The sequence below is a fragment of the Danio rerio genome, chromosome 19 (genome assembly GCF_052040795.2).
Source record: "Danio rerio strain M-AB ecotype USA chromosome 19, GRCz13ab, whole genome shotgun sequence".
NCBI classification, from domain to species: domain Eukaryota; kingdom Metazoa; phylum Chordata; class Actinopteri; order Cypriniformes; family Danionidae; genus Danio; species Danio rerio.
The window spans coordinates 35180002-35205152 of NC_141039.2; the positions used below are offsets into that span (position 1 = coordinate 35180002).

Consider the following 25151-nt stretch of genomic DNA (forward strand, 5'->3'; position numbering starts at 1 on the left):
ATTATACCAAACATTTGGATTTACATCTCTGCATGTGGATTTGGGAAGCTTTTGAATTTGGGTTGGTAAAATCCAGGTGAAAAGCCCAAAATAGCACTCGACTTTCAGAGGTTAAACTAAATTGTTACCAAGAACAGAAACAAAAATGTATCATAAATGTATTGTTCATTGTTTGTTCATACTAAGTACATTAACAATAACTGTGGTAAAAAGAGTGACCTTTTCTTCTCTTAATACTAAAATTGAAATTAAGAGTATTTAAATCTATTAGAATTCAAAATTTATTAGTTTTACATGGATCAAAACAATAAAAACCTTTTTTTGTTACTCCTGTACTTATAGTTTTTTATTGCTAAGTGAACATTAGTCTAAAAAATAAAATTAGAAAAACAGTAGTAAAAATCTCTAAAATCAAGCCATTCTTAAGGTTCTAAAATGACTAATTAAGAAATTTAGAGATACAATTCAAATTCGGCCCAAAACACGCAGCAAAAGTGGTGAAGAAATGGTTAGCAGACAAAAACATTTACACTTTGCTGTGGCCCAGCCAGAGTCCTGACTTGAATCCAAATGAGAATCTGTGGAGGGAGCTAAAGTTCAGAGTGATGCCAAGGAGACCCTCCAACTTGAAAAAGTTGGAGCTCATCGCTAAAAATATCGCTAGAGACATGCAATTTACTGGTCAGCAATTATAGCAAGCATTTGATTGCTGTAATAGCCAATAAAGGCTTTTTTCTATTGATTATAAGAAAGGGTATGAACAATTTTAGACACTTTCTGTTCAAATGTAAAGAAGAAAAAAGCTAAGAAATGCTTTTTTTTTTCAACAATGATGCCTCTTGAACATCGTCTTATAATTTTGTGGATGATGACTGTGTCATTTGCAGTTTAAAACAAACTTGATGGTTGAATAAAAGTTTAACTTTAAGTCTGAATTTACCATGCAGGAGTACACCGTAAAAAATGCTGGGTTCCATACAACTCTTTTATGTTGTCACAACACAAATCCATTAAGTTACCCTCATTGTTTTTCAAAAGTAAGTGAATTGAACATAAAACAATTAAGTTGTTGCAAACAAAGTAAAAATTTGTTTTAACTCATTTTAAATAAATAGTTTAAACAAGTAGCAAGCAGCAAAAGTCATGTTTTAAGTGTATGAATAATTTCCGGCTTGACCGTATTTTTTTTTTATTTGTATTAATGCTTTATTTATTTATTTATTTATTTACATATTTATTTTTACTTTTTATGGAATCTTATATGGCAATAACATTCCCAGTGTATAGCCGTATATTCCCTCTTTATCTCCCTCCTATCAGGTCTTGCAAGTTGCATTCACTTTCACCAGTCTGTAATCTCGTCTAGCATGATTTCTCAGCAAAACACGTCACAGGGACTGAATCTGCCGTCAAACATTCCTAAAGAGGGCAGAGCTCAGGGAAGGTGTGGAGAAAAATGTCATTAAGCTGGTTGCTCAGCGTAATTGTGTGTTTAAAATGCATGTCATGCTCAAACAATTATACCTGGGACTGAGTTTTGAACGGGCTCGTGTTATTGACCCGCCAGGCATGCAAACTTTGGGTTTGGCTCTTAGCTATGTACCAAAATATAATGTGTATAAAACGGCAGGATTAACTGATCAGACAGATTTGGTCAATGATTTTCTTAGAAATGCAACGATTACCTTATCAGACTGAGGTTGAAGGAATCTACATTGACCTTAAAATACACTCCTGTCCTCTGGAACGCAATTGACTATTTTAGGAAAGAGACATCTTGACAAACACAGCAATTACAAAAGATTTAAAGCCGTACTGTAACAATTTGCTTGTAAATGAGGCAGTGCAGTGGAATGTTCAGGGGCTGTTATGTGTGAATTGTATTTATGGTAAGATTTAAGTGAAGAATTGTTTAAATTGGAAATTAAATTTTCTCTGTGATTTGTTTGTTTGGTCTTAAATCAGATGGACAATCTTTAATATCCTATAAGCTGTAAGTTTATTAATGTATAATAAACTATAAGACAGTGTAGTACAACATTTTAAACGTTAAATAATGTAAAATAAGTAATCAATAATTCACAGCTAATAAAGTTTGATTAAGTAAAGTTAATAAAGTTATATTATGTAATCCAATATTTTTGATAATAAACAATAAAATAATATATAGATCTAAATTATAAATCGAAATAAATACATGAGATTCATGTCAATAATCCAAAATGTCCTTAAAATAAAACAATTGGATAGAATAAATACAAATTATATTAAAATAAATCATAAAAACAACCATTCAGATGGCTTTTAGATTTTAGGATGGCGGTCATCGGAATCTGAATGATAGAAAAGTGTTTCTAACTAGTTAAAAAACAAACAAACAAGCAAGCAAACAAACAAACAAACAAACAACAGCATAAAAATTGCAAAACCATCTAATAAAAAAAAAAGTTTTATTAGAAGAGTAGCAGACATGAAGTGGTCCAAAGGTGTTTAATTAATCCAAGTGTCGTATGTCTATTTATCCTTAATTAATAGCCTGAAAATTAAAAAATGATGTAAAATTTGAAAAAAGTTAAATATTTATCAGCCGTAATATAGACATTTTCTGCATTTGTAATGTGTGTCTTTTTGTATGAACAACATTCTTAAAATGCATTGCTCAATTTCAGAGTGTCACTCAAATTCAGCTTAGGACTATACACTATACACTTTCCCTACATTTTAATGTCTCTGTAATTTAATAGTCTCATTCTCTGTTCTTCTTCTTCTTCTTCCTCTTCTTCTTCTTCTTCTTCTTTTATTGCTTTATTAGGTACATCTTAGGTCAGACTGAAAATAACACTTTAATTACAATATATATAGTATCAATACATATTGATGTTCATAACATGTCATAAAAATCATGCACTGATACAATTTACCAAACAAGAAATTATCAGGAACACATAATTATAGCCTTATTCTCCCAAAACTGGGATTTACAAACTTTTGGGGTTTGTGAGTTGATGAAAAGCCAATAATTAACTAAAGGGTTCATAATAAGCCCTATTGTGATGTAAAATAAGTATCAGGAGTCTCCTAGATGTGTCTGTAAAGTTTCCCACAGATCATTTATTTATTATACCAGGCTGTAATTGCTCATTTTTGTGGGTCTCTTTTAATGAAAATAAGCTGCTGCTCTCGCCCACCATCCAGAAGAAGGTGGAGTCATAACAGCTTGTTTCTTGACTAGTACTCCAATAACACTAAGTCCAACATTTTCATGTCTTTTCAAGCCTTGTCAGTTTAGACATTTTTTTGGAGTACAGAGACATAAATGCTCACAAAATAATATGCTTGAAATACTTATTTTTAAATAAATATATATTTAAATAATAACAAAAACTTGATAGCACTTTAGTTTAGGACACTTGACTGGCCTGCCTGCAGTCCCGACCTATCTCCAATAGAGAATAGAGAACATCTTTTAAATGTTGCAAGAACCAAAATTGGCATACATATTTACTTTGGAAAAAAACAATAAAATTCATGAGGAACACATTAAATAATATTTGTTGTATTGTCTGCAATGAAGTACAATGTTTCTATACTGTCACAACTTTTTCTGATTTTTTTGTGTGTGTGTACTTTATGACTACTAACAAACAGTTAATAATAATAATCTTAATAATAGGCATGTAATAAGCCAGTAGTTAATAGCATGAATTGTGACCTAAACTAGTTTTACCAAAACTTCTACAAGTACAATTTTTAGATCAAAAAAAGCTTTGTCTGACTAAAATATTTTGAGGATTTCTACTCTAGTGGTGTAACATCATACGTCTCATGGTTTTCTCTTTTCCAGCTCTGTTTGTCTCACCTTCCCAGTCCATCTGATGCTCCAAACCACTACCAGGCCGTGTGTCGAGCCCTGTACGCTGAGACCAAGGAGCTCCGCACTTTCCTGGAGAAGATCAAGAGTGCCAAAGAGGTAATGACGCTTACAAAAAACTGCCATGCTTACATGGCTGTTCATGTGTGGCTGCAAAAGTGCTTTGGCTGGCCAAAAAAACAGTCACTGTATGGATTTAGAGTAGCAGATTATTATCATTGTGTGATTAGATCTTAGTTGCAGTGATTGATATGTTTCTGGCTTGTTAAATGTTTGGCAGCACCTCAAAGGAATAGTTTACCCAAATTCTGTTCCAGATCCAATTGTTTCAAACCTATTTGACTTTCTTCTGTTGAACACAAAGGAAGATATACTGAAGATTGTAAGAAAGCAGCTGCTATTGCCATCCACAGTAAAAACAAAATATACTATGGTAATCAATAGCTGCTTTCTTCCAAGATTCTTCATAATATCTTGTTTTGTGATCAGCAGAAAAAAGAAAGTGATACACGTTTAGAACCACTTGAGTGTGAGTAAATGGTGAGAATTTTTTTGGATGAACTAACACTTTAGCTAATGCAGTGTGCAGCTTTTTTTATTTCTTCTCCATGTCAGAAGACGTATCCCATGACCATATTGCATAATGGCCATGCCATGAATCAACAGGCTCAAAGAAGGCTTCGTTTTCACACGTTGAGCTGACCGTCAGTTGACCTGAAACTTGCTAAAAGTCTTAAGACGTGCAGATGAGTAGACCGTGAACATCTCATCATCAGATAATGGAGGAGGTGGAAGATCTGGTCTAAAAATGAACGCAGCCCTTGATGGAAATAAGCTTTGTGACTTTGCAGAAGGTTTTATTGAAGATAAAAATAATCCTAAAGATGGCCACTATCTGACCATCAGGTTTACTATGTAAAATCTACTCAATACTGTCAGTCTATGGATTCATACAGTCATGGAAAACCTGGAAAAGTCATGGAATTTTAACATGGCATTTTTTACAGCAGCAGAAGACCCCACCGGGTGCCTCTCACTGTCTCACCAAATATAGACAATAGAAGATTGTAAAAATGTTGCATGGTCTGATGAGTCTTGGTTTCTGCTGCGACATTCGGATGGTAGGGTCAGAATTTGTCATAAAGCGTGAATCATCTCAGACGGGTTTCTTAAACATGACAATGAGTTCACTGTACTCAAATGGCCTCCACTGTCAGATCTCAATCCAATAGAGCACCTTCGGGATGTGGTGAAACGTGGATGCGCAGCTGACAAATCTGCAGCAACTGCGTGATGCTATCGTGTCAGTATGGAACAAAATCTCTCAGGAATATTTCCATTGCTTGTTGAATCTATGCCACGAAGGATTAAGGCAGTTCTGAAGACAAAAGGTAGTCCAACCCAGTACTAATAAGGTGTACCTAATAAAGTGGCCGAGTGTAGGTTATTTGTCTTAAACGTGCTCATGCTGTGTAAACATTATCTAAATAAATTTTACAGGGATATAAAAATGAATTGAAACTAAATAGATTGTTGCATGCTTATTGATGTGCTGTAAGAAACTTGAACGTGCATTGTTTTTCTTATTAGTTACCACGTTTTGGTAGACATTACATGAAATATTAGGTCATGAAAATTAACTTGAAAGTCCTGCAAAAGTCTTGGATTTTTAGTAGTAAAAATGTATATGAATCCCAACTTCATATAATAATAAAAATGAGTTAAATGGAGCACAGATCAACTGGTGGTCAATTTATATGTGAAAATGAAGCTTGCTTTCACAATTTCAGATGAATCTTGGCATTGTCATCCTAGAATTGGACTGCTGGATACATCTTTTGAGATTGTTCTTTAGGAAATAAAAAGCAACACAATGCAGTAGTTACACCTAATGTTATGAATTGTCAGCAAAACCCAAATTATATTACTACAATAACAATGTCATCCACAAACTCATTATTGTTTGCTTACTTAAAGGGATAGTTCTCCTAAAAATAAAAATTGGCTCCCTATTTACTCTCCCTCAAGTTATTCCAAACGTTTATGAGGTTTTATGAGATAATTTGAATAAAGCTAAAATTTTATATTGACATCGGTTGTAGGAAAAACAATGGGTGTCATTGGAAATCAGCTTTCTTCAAAGTATCATCTTTTGTGTTCAACAGAATAAAATAACTCCTAAAGGTTTGGAATCACTTGAGGCTGAGTAAAATGATGGCCAATATGTTTAGCTTTGAGTGAACCATCCCTTTAAATCCAAACCATGTGCTTTTTTTTTTGCTATTACAGTGCATTGTTTTGCCACAACTGTCATTTACTAGTCATATATTTTTTCTTTTAGAGCTGTGTTTCTCAACCACGTTCGTGGAGCCCCACCAACACTACATGTTTTAGATGTCTGCTTTGTCTGTTACACCTATTACGAGTCTTTCAGTCTCTAATCAGCTAATAAGCTGATTATCTGAATCAGGTGTGTTTGGTTTAGGAGACATGGAAAATATGCAGAGCTGGTGGTTCTCCTGGAATGTGGTTGAGAAACACTGTTTTAAAGCCATGAAATTGCATTTTGTTTTGTTTATTTTTTTACTCTGAAGAAGTATTTTATTTTTATTATGTAAAATGTATTATTTTTGTCAGCCAAAACCGTATAATCATTTTTACATTAGGCGTTAAAACAAAGATGCTCTTCTGACAGGGTGTAAATCAAACACAGCCATTTAAACTTGAATCCTCATGAGGCTGTTTGTGTTTATGGGCTTGAATAGAGCGAGTGGGTTGACAGCTAATGTGACTCATAAACAGGCCGTGGACTGTGGAGGTGGATTGAAACCAACAGTATTACCCAACACTTTGCCAATATGCTTGTTTCATGAGGCTTTAATACTGTAAGTCCTGTGCGAATATGTTTTCCTAGAGGACTACGCTCTGCAACATTTAAGATTTGCATTATCCACACTAAATCTGTTGTTTGTGTTCAGTATATTGTAAAATATTCTGGGTTCCACACAATTACTTCATGTCGTCCTAACACAAATCAATTGAGTTAACTTAATTGTTTTATGTTCAATTCACTTAAATTTATAAAAACAATTATGTTGCCCCCCCAAAAAACTAATGAATTCATTTTAAATAAGTAGCTTGAACAAGTAGCAAAAGTCATCATAACTGATTTCACTTGCCACATTTATATTATTATCAGAATTATTTTCAGAGCCATTTGTGAAAATACCGCGAGATTTATTAACAAACGTTATGACGTTTTATCATCATTGCTAAGTTTATAATGAGCATTTGTTCTTGTCTGCAGGAGTGAGATGCTAAAGCTTTTTAATCAACCACCATATTTCCATATAGCACAGCTTTCATACATGCTGTTAGCTGCACAGAGACTGAATGTTCTCATCAAGTCATGCAGAAATGTTTCTGAACAGATTTGCTCTGACATCTTCATAGTTATCAATTATGAACATCTTTACCTGCCTATACTTGATGGCATTTCATTATAAACCTGCACTTGCTACATAATGCACCAGAGACATACTCAACTCAACTCAACTCACTTTATTTCCATAGCACTTTCACAAATCACAATGATTACCAAAGTGCTGTACATAAAACACATAAAACGCATGTAAAATATACATAAAATAAAACACATAAACTCACATCACATGATTAAAAGCTAAAGAAAATAAGTGTGTTTTCAGCGACCCCTGAAAAGACTCAAAAGATTGAGCTGTTCTTAAAGAGAGTGAAAGATCGTTCCAGAGTCTTGGAGCTGCTACAGAGAAAGCTCTATCACCTCGACATTTTAAGCGTTATCTAGGAACTTGCAAATAGAGACGATCCATAGAGCGAAGAGATCTCACACGGTTATGCGTAAGAAATTCACAGTTTATAGATGTACAAAATTAGAAGTCAAAATTATTAGAAATTGTGATTATTTTACAAATATTTTCCCAAGTGCTGTTTAACAGAGAGAAATATTTTTTCAACAGGTTTAAACTGAATGGTTTTAATTTCTTATAATTAAATCCTTTTGTCTTTGCCATGATGACAGTACATAATATTTGTTCCAGTTATTTTGCAAGGTTCTATTATTCAGCTTAAAGTGCAATAAAAGACTTAACTAGTTTAATTCATTAATTAATTTAGCTTAATTTGACAAGTCACTGGATAACAGTGGTTTGTTCTGTAGACATTTGGAAAAATACATTTCTTAAGGGGGCTAATAATATAGAACTTAAAATTGTATTTAAAAATGTAAAAACTACTTTTATTCCAGCCAAACTAAATGAAATAAGACTTTCTCCTGAAGGAAAAAAACATCATGTGAAATACTGTGAAAATGTCCTTGCTCTGACAAACATAGTTTGGGAAATATTTGAAAAAGAATCAAAATTTCACTGGAGAGCTAATTAGTTTGACCTCACTGTGTGTATATTGTTGTATATGCGCTCTTGACAACTGACTACGGTCTTATGTTTGCTGTGTAATCCCTTGAAAAAATTGCTAAAGCTCCTAAGAAGCCGTTTCTTAGCGGATTGATTGCTGAATAACTGGCGTAGTCAGACAGGCATGTTTAGCCCTCTTTAGTACTGAATGTGGCTATTTAAACTGTAACATGTAATCAAATGGCATGTGAACAGCATGTCATATAAGCCTTATCCCAATGAATGTGTTCTTTCTCCTTAGGCATTAGTGTGCATGAACCTGCCTGCTATAGTTTCTCACTGAACAGAGGATATGGCATATGTTCTGCTGTAAATACTGTGCAAAGTTCAAATGAGTTGATTATTGAATGTTTAATTTAGTATGCTAAAAGTTCTGGGATGATGTATAAATTTTAGGTTACTTTAAAAGTGTTGATTTAAAAAAATTGAGTTTTAAGACTGATGTTTCCCATCTATGGAAAGGGTTTACTGTTTTCTGTTTTTTATTTAAGAGAATCTACTCCAAAGCTTTTGTAGACCAATTTCTTTTTACATTTACTGTATATACCTGAAGGTGAATAATAAGATGAGTTTTGCTCAATATGTAGGTTTGTAAGTATACAGAAAACACTGCACTACAACACTAATCAAACAAGCTTCATTTTATTTTGCATTATTCAAAGAACAACAAAACAACATAAGTTTTGCTTATTTTGTCAATTAAAGCAAATCAAATTTTTTTAAAAATTGGAAGAAATGTTATTAGAGCCTTGGAATAAAAACACAAACCTGAGCATTTTGTTCAAACACTACTAATCAGGGCTGCACGATTAATCCAAAAAAGGTTGCAATCTCGAATTGACCCTACAAAAATGGTGACAAGCACATGTTTCAAACACAATAATTCAACTTCAGAATTATGAGTAGTTGTATTCTAATTTCACCTTATTAAAAAAATCACTTTACTGTAAATTAACAACCAGGACATATTTAAAGTCTGTTCAAGTCCACCATTCCAAGTGTATGCAAAATACTGAATTTTAAGCAACAGTAGAACTACACATAGACCTAATATTATTATTATTATTATTATTATTATTATTATTATTAATTATTATTATTGTTGTTTTACCATATGTTTGAGAATAGCAATAACAATAGCCTTCTTGATGATCCTTTATTTTATCTACAGAATCATGGGAAAATCATGATCTTGATTATAAGCAAAAAATAAATAAATAAATAAATAAAAAGAAAAACTTGACTTTTTTTAGCCTGAATCATGCAGCATTACTATTAATACTAGTAAATGTTATGAAATATACATTTAGATTTTTGTTTTTGCTTTATATATATATATATATATATATATATATATATATATATATATATATATATATATATATATATATATATATATATATATATATGTGTGTGTGTGTGTGTGTGTGTGTGTGTGTGTGTGTGTGTGTGTGTGTGTGTGTGTGTGTATATATATATATATATATATATATATATATATATTTTTTTTTTTTTTTTATTGGCATGATCATTTTTACTTCATCAAAGAATTAGCTTAAAATATATAGATTTAAATAGTGCCTAAAGCGGCAGACATGGCAATAGCTGGAAATTATTCTTGTACTACTCACACCAATGGTTTTCTGCAAATAAATGGTTTAAATGGCAATTTTTGCTTGTAAAATTTGGAAGAAATTTTAATAGTAATTTAAAAAAATTAAACAAAAAAGCAGCATTTTATTCAAACACATACATAAAAGGTAAGTTGAAGAAAAACTGATTGCAAGGACCTTATCTAGATTGTAATGTAATATTTTTTTCTTTATTTGTTGCAATTTAAGGCATTTTAGTGAAAAGGCTCACACATGGTTTAGTGGTCAGTGCGTATGTAAATGCACTTCTACAGTACATATACAGCTTTTAATTATACATTAGTAATCCATTATGTTTTTTGAATGCATGAACTCTCTTTGTGCACAAAAACTGCCTGCAGAGGCATTGCCTGATCGGGCAGCAAGTTGCAGACCAGCTGCCAAAAGCTTTTGGAATAAGTGAGTGAATGTTTTAGAGGAAAGGAGGAGTGAAGGACAAGTGGAAAAAAGGAAGAATCAGCTGCTCGGCTCTTTTAATATGAGCAACATTGATACACATAGTCTTGCTCCAGTGATTCAGAAAGTCTCTGAATGTTTGATGCATAAAGGAAATGTTTTCGGATTGTGGTTTGTGATGCAGCACAGTTTAACTTTGATTTAGGAGATCAGACTCTATCTGTTCAGATCTTATTAGCCCAGTGAGTGTGTTTCTGTTCATTCCTGCTAAATCAACATCAGGGGTAATGAGGGCAGCACAAAAGTCTTGATACCTCAGGCTGTTGATGTTGCCATCCACTCTGCAGATCTCTCGCACGCCCCCATACTGAATTTAACCCCAAACCATAATTTTTCCTTCACCAAACTTAACTGATTTCTATGAGAATCTTGGGTCCATGCGGGTTCCAATAGGTCTTCTGCAGTATTTGTGATGATTGGGATGCAGTTCAACAGATGATTCATCAGAAAAATCTACCGTTTGCCACTTTTCCAAATGATCAATTAAAAGTCCAGTTATTATTATTTGTTGCTTTTACAACTGGGATCATCGACAAGATTTTTGTCAGGCAGTCCATGTGCTATATTACATACATGTCGTAAATATCGAACAATAAACAGGTTCAAAATTGTTGAATTTTTTAATTTTTAATTAATTTTTAATTAATTTAAAACTATTTTTTAGTCATGTTTTGCAAAGGGGATTGTGGTAACCCCTTTTATTATTACACAATTCATAAAATGCTTTAAACAGCCTGTGAGAAAAAAAACTAATTTCACAACTTTTGTAGAATAGGAAAGAAATGAATTCGAAAAGGTCAACATATTGATGTCATTATATCTGGTTTAACGTTAAGTTATGATTAAATTTCCTCTTATTACAGTTATGAAATAGTTTACCAACAGGCAGGAGATGTTCACGGGCCAATGTCATCACCACATTGAAATGGTCCATAAAATAAATATAATGCGGCAAAATATGTTCAGACTTATCCCTCTGTTAAAACCTTCAGAATATAGATTTTTAGATAATACATGTCTTTAAGGGGGAAACATCATTTTTGAAAAAACTGATTTAAAATACATTGTCTAATTTAAATTCCACAGGCACAATTTAATCAAATGCAGCAAAAGAAACACTTAAATGGGGAGTTTTGTACCTGTATAGACTAAAAAAAAATCAACAGTTGTTTTTGCTTGCAGTATTTAACTTTAATAAGCAATCTAATAACCAATAGCTAAGAATAGTTCATTGTTCTGCATTCTGACCAAAAGTCTGGCTTACGTCATTTGAGAGTTATAACAAAAAAACTAAACAAATCCTAATTAAACATACAAACAAATAAATCTTTGTATTAATTTAAAGATATACACTTTCATTTGTCCAATGATAGTAACTCTCATTTATTTTGCCATGAATGTCAAAATCACTAAAGCTCAACGAGATGAGAGAATATTCTGGGCTGAGTGTGTTGTGTAATTGTTGCTGACCACTAACTTTAAAAAACAGTGTCTGTCATTGTTGCTGTTGTCCCAGCTTCACCCGGTTTGGAAATGGCCTTTTGGCAGTCGATTAGTGGGTGTGGCTGTATTGCAGACTAGTTAAATTAGTTAAAGACAGCATTAGCTGCGTATCAATTGTGCTTTAATATTGGCATGCTTACTGGTAATGTCTGTCACATGAGAATGAATCGATTTACAAATCAGACTCATCATGGCGACATTGAATGTTCCTCGTTTGACCCCAAACTGAGGACAAGCCAGGGCATTATACTGTATATTTATAATCACTCAGAAATGCTGAAAACATTGTATGGTATGTAGATATTTGGGTGTTTTTTTTATCATCATGATGTATGTATTATAATTTAATGTATTTTATGTTTAAAATATTTTTGGGATAAAAAAATTATGTCCTAATAAAAAGTTTTTAAAAATGTAGTTCTTAGCATATATTTGTATACTATATTATATATTATTATTGTATAATATATTTATGTATTTGGGATTTGAATGACTATATATATATATATATATATATATATATATATATATATATATATATAATATATAATTTATTTATTTATTTTATTTATTAATTTATTTATTTGAAAATTTAAGATTTTTTTAAATTTTAAAATTAATAAATAAAATTTATTTATTTGTTTCCTGTGAGATAATAATCTCAATAAATCTATTTAATTCAATCAATTATTTATCTTTTGGAAATAATATGTATAAATGAAAAAAACAATAGACAAACTATGTACAAAAGTAAAAAATAACTGTGTTTGTATACATATATGGGTATGGGTATATGTGTGTGTATATGTTCATGTATATATGTGTATATGGAACTTTTAAAATATATTCAACTACATATGTTTGCATTTTTATTCTCAGAATTTGCGGAAGATGGAAGGAGAAACAGAGGAGCCCGTCAGAGACCTGAATGAGCTGCAGAATGCTGACTGGGTAAGAGCAATCCTATAATCCCATTCCCCATGGGCACAATGCATTCAGAGTATGTGCTGTTAAGATCCTGTTTGATCATTTACTTAGACTAAGTACATATTTTGCATATTCTCCACAGGCTCGGTTTTGGGTGCAGGTGATGAGGGACCTGAGGCACGGCGTGAAGCTGAAGAAGGTGCAGGAGCGTCAGTATAACCCTCTAGCCATCGAGTACCAGCTCACGCCTTACGAGATGCTCATGGATGACATTCGATCCAAACGCTACAAACTCCGCAAGGTCATGGTAAGGATAAAAATGCATCAATCAATACTGGACACTCGGGGAAAACATTTCTGTGCATATGATCTCTAAATCTCACGTTTTTCCTCTTGAACAAACAAGCATGAGTCATGTTTTCCCTTTGTACCAACGGCACAGTTCAGTTCACTTTTATTGCAGTTTGTTACGGAGATCATAAACCACAACAATGTTTGCTTTGCTTATCAGAAATCAAGCAGCCTTTTTTTCTGAAGCTCTTTTATAGGCTTGATTTGAATGGGTGAATGACACTTAAAGGAATAGTTCACTCAGCAATGAAAATGTACCATTTACTCCTAAGTTGTGCATAGTTTTGCATAGATTATATTTTAAAGAATGTTTGGACCCACACAGTTGATGGCTGCCATTGACGTCTATAAAATAAAAATATAATGGAAGTCAATGGGGAACCACAGCAGTTTAGTTACTCATGACCTTCAAAGTTATTGAAATATAAGGTTAAAAACATTCAGAGATTTTCCACGTCAGAGTCAGCTCATTACTTGATGGATTCTTTAAACATGCTTGCATTCTTTCCAATGACACAGACAGAGTTTTCTTTCTCATTGTTAACAGCCTGTCTGACCTTTAACCTTTTCTCTGTCTTGTTTTTGCTCTAGGTTAATGGTGACATTCCTCCGAGGTTAAAGAAAAGTGCTCACGAGATCATCCTGGAGTTCATTCGATCGAGGCCTCCATTAAATCCTGTGAGCGTCAGAATATACACAAATACTAATTCAAATTTAGTATTGTAATTCATTAATTCAGCCTTATGCAGTAGGTTTACATGCATTTCACGACAATGATGATAATGATGATGATGATGATGATGATGATGTAATGTGAAAATATACATTACAGCATCAGACCTTTTTTATATTGTCTGAAATGGTTAGTTTAAGAATCCAGTTTCTCTAAGTCACGTTTTTTCAAGAGCCTACTCTGCTCCGATTGGTCAGATTATTGCCTGGTCAATCTTACAATATAATTTATTCTTATCATTATAATAGCATTATCATATGCAATTATGCAGTTGTCATATAAGATATCATTATGCAATTCTGAGTGTGCCTCACACAGGTGAGTGGGCTTGACAAACCACCTGTAGAAAACACACTCTTTCATCTTGCTAATACTTTAACCAACACTTGCACCAGTTTTGCACATTTGCACCAGACAAATTTTTTGCAATCACTGCATATCACTACGAGAAATGCATTAATGAAGTGTGCTTCACATGGGTGAGTGGGGTTGACAAACCGCCTGTAGAAACATCCTTCTCTCTCTCTCTCTCTCTCTCTCTCTCTCTTTCTCTAACCCCACCCCCTTACTCTAGCACTAAATTATTTAACAGTTCCTTTGTATAATTAGCACTTCTTGTGTGTATGGCCTTCTCTTGCTGAATCTATGAATGCCTCCTTAATTTTAAGTCGCTTAGGACAAAAGTATCTGCTAAATGACTAAATTTAATTATATGAAAATTACGTACAACACAGTGATTTGAACAGTAACAATAATATAAATTGTATTTTATCAAGTAAAGCCTGCAGGAAGTAAGACTGGACTTTTAAGAATCAGTGAATCTTTGTGTTATACATTTGGACTTATATTGACTATCTATCAAAGGTGACAGTTTCTGCTAAAATTAATTTGAAATTATACCCAAACTTACAAATGATTGTGTGTGTTTGTGTGTGTGTGCTTTAAGGTTTCTGCTCGTAAACTGAAGCCTCATGCTCCTCAACCTCCGACTCTCCATGAGCGTATCCTTGAGGAGATCCGATCAGAGAGAAAGCTTAGGCCCGTGTCTCCTGATATGATCCGCAGGAGTCGACTCGGTGAGTTCATTTTTCCAAGCTTGCTGTCATAAAAACAGACACTTAAGTAAAAAAAAAAAAAAAAAAAAACATTTTTAGCTGAAAATGGTTTAAAAAAATAAAAACTGCTTTTATTCTAGTTGAAATAAAACAAATAAGACTTTCTCCAAAAGGAAAAAATATTATCAGAAATACTGTGAAATTTTCCTTGCTTTGTTAAACATCATTTGGCAAATATTTAAAGAAGAAAAAAATTCAAAGCGGGGCTAATAATTCTTAATATTTCTTAATAATAATAATTCTAATAATAATTATTAATTTTTCAATATTATTTAGTTTAAACCTAAATTTAAAATTAAATTAAATTTGAAAAAACAGTAATTAAATAACGTAAAATTATTAAAAACAAATATATATTTATTTTTTTGAGCACACATTTTTTAAACATAAATCAATATTCTATGTGCATTATTTACTGAAACAGCATTGTATTTGATTCAACCACAGCTTAATATTGTTAGTTATGCTAAATGTCAAGTATATGAGTGTTGTGGATGGAGGTGAGTATGTGACTGTAGAGGCTCATGTCAGTGTGTCATTCTCATGCATGGCTGCTTGTGCAACACTCAATCATTTGTGTTCTCTAACAGCATCTCTGTTGCTGCCCTGTGTCTCTAATTATTGGCTGTACATTTTATTTACATACTCAAATGTCAAATATTCTTCGCCTATGATTAATTCAGTATATTTTCAAGAATGTGTCGATCCACATTGTTCCAAGGTAATAGATTTACGTATCGTACAGTATCTTTAATTAATATTTACATGGATCATCTTGGTCAATGAATAAATAAATAAAACGATGCCTTTGTTTTCCCAATTATTTCCCTCTGTTAATTGGAGAAAAGTATTTATTTTGTAGTGAAATAAAGTTTCAATTGTTTAATTTCAATGAAAGTCAAGGGTTTTTTTTTTTTAATGAAAAGTATAAAAAGGATAAACAAAGCAGATTTTGTTTCACAACATTCTTGCTCGTATTTACAAAGGGTGCCAATACTTTTGAACATTATTGTATTTGATGCGATTTTGTTTTTTTATGCAGGTTTTTTGCTGTATGATTCAGCAGTTAAGGATTTTAGGGATTTTAGTTTACCTAAAGCTCTCTAGGCTGCTTGCGTGGATGATTGTACAGTTACACAAGCACAAATCTGGCGCTCGTTCCATCGGAGTGATCCATGTTGAATAAATATCCCAGATTTACAGCAGACATTAGATTTGCACATACGGTATTGGCAGTTTGTTTGGTGAAAAGACTCTGTTGTTTTCTCCCTCTGCCTAAAGAGTCAAAGTTCACCGTTTACAGCCTGTAAAGCTTTAAAACTTAAAGGAGATTATCAGAAATATCTGCTGTATGCTGAAAACATGTTATTGTAAAGAACCAGTAAGTTTTAATGATGTTCTGCTACATACTTCAGTATTGAAGTCACCTAACAGAGCTTAAAATGCTCTACTTTCTATGTTCTAATTGGTTGTTGAAATATAATAATTTACACTGTCTATCATTACTTGTTTTAACGAATTGTTTATTTAGGCATACAACAAAAAATAATTAATACATCAATAACATGTCAAGTAAAGTATACCGTGTAGGCAAATACTCAGTAATGTTCTTCTCTATAAGACATACGTTCCAGTGAATGAGATGCTACAACATATTGTTTTCTTTCTATGGTTGAAACATTAATTTAAGGGAACCTATTATGCCCCTTTTTACAAGATGCAAAATAAGTCTCTAATGTCCCTAGAGCAGAGGTGCTCAACCTGTTCCTGGAGATCTACCTTCAACCTACATTTAACTTTCTGAGAATTAATGCCACAAAATCGGTCATTTTTATCGGGATAAATCCCAAACAAAAAAAATCATGAAAAACTAGCGGGACTGTCAAATGGGATTGTGCTTGTTTCAGAAGAGGGCGGAGCAACAAATGTGTCAGCATAGTGGCAGTTTCAAAAACAAGACCAATGTTCTATGATAATGAGGGCGAGATCGTCACTAATGGGTGGGGCTTTCCCCTTTGACGACACTTACAAATGGAGAATGCCAATCAAAGTGTTTATGCAGACTGATATATGATTCCTTGCTAAAACAAACCTTACACATACATTCAAAGACTAGAATATGTGTATCATTAAACCCTTAATATGTGTACATTGACATTATATGTTGTCAGAACGCTTCATAAATCATCAGTAATGTTATGCGAGTTGCAGCTTTGTCAGTTTTACCTGCATACTAAAATGGTCTGGTATGAAATTGTTAAAACGACACTTATTCTTTCTTGTTTCTTAAAGAATAAGCTCAGTTGTAGAAGTGGAGCATCCATTATATTTGACATTGAATGCATTGAACTTGTTTTAACCCATGGCTTTATTTGTCTTCTCCTCCCTCTCTTCACCCATGGCCTCTGGTTTTCTCTCAGTAATGCGTCCTCTTAGCATGTCTGTCAGTTTTGACTCATCAGGTAAAGACTTGGCTTTGGCTTTACCTCAGTATCTGCTCACTCACAGACCCCCGCTGGCTTGTGTGCTTGTGCCAGACCCTTGATGTCACCCTCCTCTGGTGCTGATGTTTATAGCATTATAGCATTAGCATCAGTCATCAAGAAAATGACAAGATTGCTTAGTTCAGGATTGCAAGCTTTGAACAAAGAGTATAGAGTGAGATGCTGTTTGACACTTATTGAGATTCAGTTTTTTCATAATGTGCTTTTTTTATGTAATGCTAAGATCCAAACTACACATTAAAGCTTTTGTTTGTCGCACTTTATCAATTTGTGTTTGAAGATTACAATGCAAAAGATTATATTTTGAAGAATGTTTGTAACCACAAAGTTGATTATTGTTATTGAATTCCATATATTTTTTCTACTATGAGAATCAATGGCAATCATCAGCTTTGTTAACAAATTTATAGTGCAACAAAAGGTCACACTTTATTTTGATGGTTCATTTGTTGAATTTAAGTTACATTGCATCTACATGCCAACTAATTCCCATTAGATTATAAGTAGACTGCTAGGACGGGTTGGAGTTAGGGTTAGTGTAAGTTGACATGTACTTGCAAAGTTTTTTAAAGACAGTTGAATGTCTGTTGAAGGAGCAGTTTTAGCAGTTGTTAAGCAGACAGTCTACTAATACTCAAATTGGCCATCAAAATAAAGTGTAAAAGTGTAAATGCATTAAACATTATTTTTTTAAAGAAAGCACATTATGAAAAGACAAAATCTCAACAATCAACAGTTAAAATATCTATTTATAATGGATATTTTTAAAAGAATGTTTTCCTAAGGTTTCACTTCTACAGCACTGACATTCACCAAACTTCACAGTTTTATTTATACTTGTATTCTGGAGATTTTTACCGAGGAATATGTTCATACATAATTTGTCTGATTATGGTTTACATTTTATTCTACTAAACAAAATGATGCAAACATCTGTTGTGACTGTTCGCAGTATTTTCTGAATTATGGAGTGACAAAAAAAAAAAAAAAGAGATTCCCACAATACTCTCTGTAAAACCTTTGACACTAACATGTCCAGTAAAAACTTAAACAAGACATGAAACTGACTTTGTCCAAGGTTGAAATATTTTGCTTAAAAAGTATGCAATTTAGCCCCATTTTCATATCTTCATAACATTTTAGAAAACTTGAAAAGTTAAAAATGTTTGCAATTTATTAAAAGAGTTGACCCAAAAATGAAAAATTATCTCATGATTTACTCATCCACTGACACTGTCAGTCATTCTAAGTGTATATGACTTCATTCTTCGTTCAGTCAAAGACCATCAGACCATCTACAATGGCAACAGGTGGCTGTTTCTCTTCAACCATCCAACAAAGTGCATCCATGCATAATAACAAGTGCCTCGTACAACTCCAGGGATTGATTAAATGTCTCCTTGAGCATAGGGTTGGGCGATCAATTTGGCATTCTGTGATGTCTAATGTGAAACATCACGATGGACGATAGCATCGTCGACGTAGGTGGTGGTGAATTAATTATTTATGAATAATTAATGAATTCATAACAAATTGGACTGTCAAATCTTCTGACCAATAAAATGCTCTCTAGTATCTAAAAAGCCCCGCTCCCTTCAAGATGCTTCTCATTGGCTTTTCATTTGATCCGCTTAAACTCAACCAATCTCATTGGCAGAGCTGTGATAAAAACAACGATATTGGCTGTTTTTTTTTTAATGGGAGGAGCTACTATATGTCCCGCCCTGTCTATGTTTCAGTTGAGATTGCATCAAATTTAGAGTACAAAATGCACATTTCAAAGCACTACACAGGACATTTAAAGGCTGGAATATAAGGACTTTTTCAGTTTCTTTGCCATGATTTAAAGTCTGGATAAGTTGACAATAGTCAGCATGAGTCAGACTTTAGGGAGTCAGAAATTGACAGAAAATTGTGTAACATATGATGAGCAAAGATTTTTTTAAACAGGCAAAGATGCTTTATAAGATTATACAGTAGCTTGGAGTTGAGTTGATATTGCACAGCAGTATGGTTGCTTGCACTGGACTTTCCTCTGCAATTCCTCCTGCTTTGTGTGTTTTTTCCCCCACCTTCACATCTCCCTGATCCTCTGTGCAGTATGGCTGCTGCTTATGTGTGGCTGCGCTGTGTTTGTGCTTCTGTGTGCTGATGTCACAGAGCTGCTGATTGGTTCACTTATAGGTGTGGCTTACTCTTCTATTGGTTTACTATGTGAATGTCAGGTTCAGAAAGATATGGCAAGACATTTTAACATAATCTATAAAGCACAGTATTTATTTTCATGCTACTAGTAAATATTTCTTTTCATAGGTGCCCAAACATTTTCTTAAAAAGGGCTAAAAATCTAACTTGATTAAAAGTTCTGGACCAAATAATATAGAGCAAACTGTATTTTATTAAAGTTGCCATGGGAGATTTCGTAATTCATTTTATAATATTTAAAAATAAATAGCAAAAACTATTTTATATTTGTACATCTTATAAGGAATGTATCACATTAAAAAATGAACAAAAATCTGTTATAATGGAGTTTAATGCTGAATAGTCGAGTTGCTGAGGTCTTGTACATTGTCCTCAGTACTAAGTGACAGTATTTACATAAAAAACAAAAGATCAATTACATGATTTAATTTGGACATTTCATTTCAGTTAGCTTTTTGTACCTTAACTGTACAACAAACACAATATTAGGTTAAATCATTAATGACATTATCTGTTGTATAAATAAATACCTGTCATTCTCCCTTTCTTGATGGGACGGTGGGCCAAATCAAAGCTTACCATAGGCCAATCTTGGCTCGAGTGTCCTAGTTAGGGTATCTCTACTTTAGATACAAGTACTTGAAAAAAATATAATAGTACTTATTCATTGAATATTAGTACTTATAAGATGCTAGTTTTTATAGTTAACCATTAGACATTGTTACTGATTATTACATAATATGGCTTATTCTGACATTAAAATTATTTAATTTATAAATTCCAGTTGTGACCAGTTCATTATTTTATGTACAGTTATTTATTTTCATTATGTACTAGTACTTCTATTTTAGATGCTAGTACTTAATCATCAATTACTAATATGTATTTATTAGATCTTCATACCAAAATAGCATATTAAATATAATATATTAGCTCTAATTTATTTCATAACAGTATTTATTTATTATGTACTTGTACTTAATGATTAGCTAATAGTATATATGTGGTCAATACCAGTAGTGCACATTTATTAGATACTAGTGTTTATTTGAAATGTTACTAGTAGATCATTTTGTTATTTGGATTTATACTGGATTTTAACGGTGTGGCTCTTCTTACTAATTATTACATAAAACGTAGGAATTTTTACTAGTAATAATTATAAAAGATACCAGTGTCTAATAATAAATACTAGTACGTAGCTAGTTGTACATATAAAAAAAACATTAATACTTATTTATTAGATTTTAGTAACTAAGTTTCATGAGTGTCTATAAATAGCATTTTTAAAAATGTTTACACATTGTTATTATTATTTTTAATGTTTTATTATATATTTTTATTTACTATTTTTATTAGTATTATTATTACGTTATGCTATATATCGTTATTTAATTACACTGTAAAACCCAAACAAAGTTAAGGTAACTTAAACCATTTTAGGAAACCGATCGCAACAAACCATTTAGGTTCAAAACTAATCCTAATGAGTTCTGTGAACTTAATCCATTTGATTAAACGAAGCAATTTAAGCACTGTAAAAACCAATACATGAAGAGAAATCAAACCAACTAAGCATAAAACCCATTGAGTTAAGGCAACTCAAACCGTTTGAGGAAACCGAATGCAACAAACCATTTGAGTTAAAAAAACTAATCTATATGAGTACTGTGAAGTGTGAACTTACTCTATTTAAGTTGAAGTAATAAGATATTTAATTAACCCAATACCTTCAACACTGAGTTCAAAACTCTTTTCAAATGAGTAGAATTAATTTTCAGTACATTGAGTTAACTAAACTCATTTCATTTGATAAGGTTGACTGTTGGATTTTACAGTGCTTGTATTAATTTTTATATTTTTATTATTATATTATTTTCTCTTGTTATAAAAGTTTAAAAAGAAAAAGTGGAAAGTGTTTTACCATGTCTGTCATATCAAGCATTTGTGTTCTTTTCACTCAATACAATGTTTACACACTAGCAGTTAATAATTAGGTACTAGTACACAATGGAAACAATATCTGGCATCTAAAAACCCATACAGTACTGATAGCATGAAAATAAATACTAGTATGTTTTATAGATTAAATGTAAAATGTCATATAAAGTTCTGTTTTGTGCTGTTGGGATCATATTGAAGGATATGTTCCTTTCTAGGCGCAGGCAAAAGTATAAGCACTCCACAGGACTTGTTCAGAAGCTCAGGTAAAGTATTCCTGACGCAAGCATGAATCTCACACTCACTGACAGCTTCTGAAATCAAACACAGACCATGTGGTTGAACAGCAGAGCTCACCGAATTTATTTCTCAATGAGGATTATTCTAGTTTAAGAGGCGTTATGCAACTCTGGGATCTGCAGGCATCAATATTTAATATGCTGCAATGTTTATTTTTATACCATTTTCGTCTCTGTTCTATAAATGTCGCACTTTAGTCTCAGATTACGAGGACTATTGACATGTGGACATTTGTTTGCAGTGTATATTTTTGTAAATATAGAAAATATGCAAATCTAGGTATATTACAAAGTACAGCTATGGAATACATTTAAGAGACCACTTAAACATTCTCAGTTATTCTGGATTTGGAATTCATAGGTAAGTGACTGAGTAAAATGTAATTTTTATTATGGCATTTGGTTTATATTATGGAAAAAATATTCTACTTAAAATATTCTAAGAACAAATGTTTTATATTAATTTTTTACTCAAACCCATACCTAATAAATTCTGTAATCCATAGCTGTACACACATACATTCATGCATACAATGTTACTTTATTTTATTATTCATTTTATTTTTGTTATTTATTTTTTTTTATAAAATAGAATAGTATTTCACAACATTACTGGTTTGCTTCATTTTTCATCAAATCATCAAATAAATGCAGCATTGGTTAGCATATGAGATTTCTTATTAAGATGTCCTCTATGAAAAAAAATCTCACCAATCCCAAGCTTTTGAATGTTTATTTTCATTGCTGTGGATGTCAGCGTTATGTAATTTCATGACTATATTCTACCCTGTGTAATTTTTTACCCTGATCCACTTTGGCCATCTGTTTCTGAGCGTAGTAACCTACAACATATGGTTTTGTTCATTAAAAAAACAATAGTTTTTTGGTATACACCTCTCAAATCTGTTTAGTTGTTTACAGAAACATAAATACAGTGGGGGAAATGAGTCTTGGACACGTCATGTTTTTTCCTGGGAATGATATTTCTAAAAGAGCTGTTGACATGGAATTGAACCAGATTATGCTAAAAACCCACACAATACAAACATAAAAATTTAACAAAACAAAACAATCTTATGTGTAATAACAATGAAATGGCAAAAAGTACTGAACTACTGAAACCTACAAAAAAATCTTGAATGTTCAAAAAAATCTTGATGTTGGATGGTGGAGGAGTGTCGCGGAAGAAAGTGAAGAGCTGGGGGGTGGGTGTCAGTCGCGGCCAAAAATGAAGAGCGTTGGGGAGTCACGAAAGAAAGTGAACAGAGGGCAGGTTGAGGAGGGGGATCGTTAAAATGAGGTGCCGGATCAGATTTCAATATCCTGACAATGAACTACAGAGGGTTGCTGAAGAACTACTGAGAGATTTCAGCTGCTGTCTGGGCCTGCCTTGTTACACCTTTCCTTCTTTATGTTTTCAATACTTTTTCCTGTGTAATTTATTTTTATTATGCATAACTTAATTTGCAAACTAATTAGTTGTGTTTTCTTTGCATATATGGATTTCTTTGGTTGTTACCAACATCTGGTGAAAATTTCAAGTCGACAGAACCTTTAGAAACATGTTTTCTGAGAAAAATGTTGACGTGTTTAATACTTATTTTGCCTGCTGTATTTTTTTTAATTGGTCTAATTGAATGTTGTTTGAGAGATGAACTATAAGCTATATCTGCATTCAGATTTTGTTTTATAATCCTATAGTTCGCTATGTTGTCAAAGAGTAGAGTTTCTTTCCCAGTATCTCTATAAATGTGTCCAGTAAGTGAGGTGGTAAGGTGCCATAATTGGCAAACTATTTTCTGTTTTCCTGTATGGCGGTTTAAGAAGAATGCTTATAAGCTTCAGGCTAATGTTCAAGACAGCCAGACAAATCCAATTTCATAATTTCCAAACAGACAATGCAAACATCCAGTTCTCAAGATCACATTCGACAAATAATTAGGAGTTGTGCGCTGTGTGAACAAAAACCCTGTTTTTCCTCATGCGTTGGCCATCTCTTTTCTTATTGCTGATTATGTCAACACACAGATATCCCAGATGGACCTCGCAAGTTGGCCATCAGCACACTATCTCTGGCTAACGGCACGTCACCGGCTCGAAGTCCTGTGAACGGTGTAGCCGGAGGGCATTCACTGTCCCAGAGGAAAAGGTTACTCAAAGCACCTACACTAGCCGAACTGGACAGCTCTGACTCTGAGGTGAGTGTGCTTGAAATTTTCTGAAGAATCCTGCTGAATACGACAAATATATGCAAATCACCTGCCTCGCTTTCTTCATCCAGGAGGAGCAAAGCACCCGCAAATCTGACAGCAGCTCCAGCATATCCACCTCACTGGTTGAGGACACGTCTCCAGAGTCTGTCATGGGCAAAAAACGTATGTGGCATAAAGACATACTGTTGACGTCAAAATTATTAGCCCCCCTGAATAATCAGTCAAAGAGCCTACAGTTATTTGTAATATGTAGTGTTGCTTTTAAAGGGGTGGTTTAGTCAAAAATGAACATTTGCTATCAATTCACTCACTCTCAGAACATCCGAGATTATTTGTTTTCGCTTAAACTGTTGTCAAAATATTCAGGCAAAATGTAATTAATACCTTTGGCTCCTAATGATACATTTAGCTGAGCGTAATTTACAGCAGCATTACTTTTAATCCGCAGCCTCATTCAAGTGGTACAAAGTTATATCTGGTTCCCAATGAATTACTCTTTTGAACTGCTTCTTTTAGTGGACTGGATGATCTAATTAATCCAGATTCACTGAATAATCTGAAACAATTTGCAGCCTGAGTCAACCCAAATTCACAAGTCAAAACTCACTTTCAGATTTGCCTGACAGCCACTCCGACCAGAGATCCTGTGATGCCAGTTAGAGCCTCATTCATTCAATTCACTGACTTGAAGAAACTTAATACTTGGAAAAATTGCTAAAAAAGTACAGTAAAATACAATCATTTTGCTTCATAAGATCTCAATATGTCTTCAGGAGACAAAAATATTTGTTTTGTGTTGCCTGCCCTGCTGAAAAATCCAGCTTAAACCAGCCTAGGATGGTTGGCTGGTTTTAGCTGGTTGACCAGCCTGATTTTAGAGGGGTTTTGGCCAATTCCAGGCTGGTTTCCAGCCATTTCCAGCCTGGT

The 25151-nt window shown here is 33.0% G+C and overlaps 1 protein-coding gene across 20 annotated transcripts in view; it reads left to right on the top strand.

Annotated features, from left to right (window-relative positions):
* Window positions 1–25151, top strand: part of spire1a (spire-type actin nucleation factor 1a) — a 98539-nt gene that overhangs the window by 58748 nt on the left and 14640 nt on the right. For 5 of the 20 annotated variants that reach the window (XR_015515972.1, XM_087294515.1, XM_087294516.1 and 2 more), the window contains exons 4-12: window positions 3845–3970; window positions 12816–12887; window positions 13006–13170; window positions 13806–13892; window positions 14894–15023; window positions 17483–17524; window positions 21931–21978; window positions 24040–24209; window positions 24293–24386. Coding sequence is in view for 10 of the 20 variants with exons in the window: in XM_087294515.1 (XP_087150641.1) it covers window positions 3845–3970; window positions 12816–12887; window positions 13006–13170; window positions 13806–13892; window positions 14894–15023; window positions 17483–17524; window positions 21931–21978; window positions 24040–24209; window positions 24293–24386 (934 nt within the window). In the remaining 10 variants the exon portion in view is untranslated. Of the gene's footprint in view, window positions 1–3844; window positions 3971–12815; window positions 12888–13005; window positions 13171–13805; window positions 13893–14893; window positions 15024–17482; window positions 17525–21930; window positions 21979–24039; window positions 24210–24292; window positions 25145–25151 lie in introns of all 20 variants that reach the window. The other 15 variants (XR_015515973.1, XM_087294517.1, NM_001044847.4 and 12 more) reach the window with 9 other exon arrangements.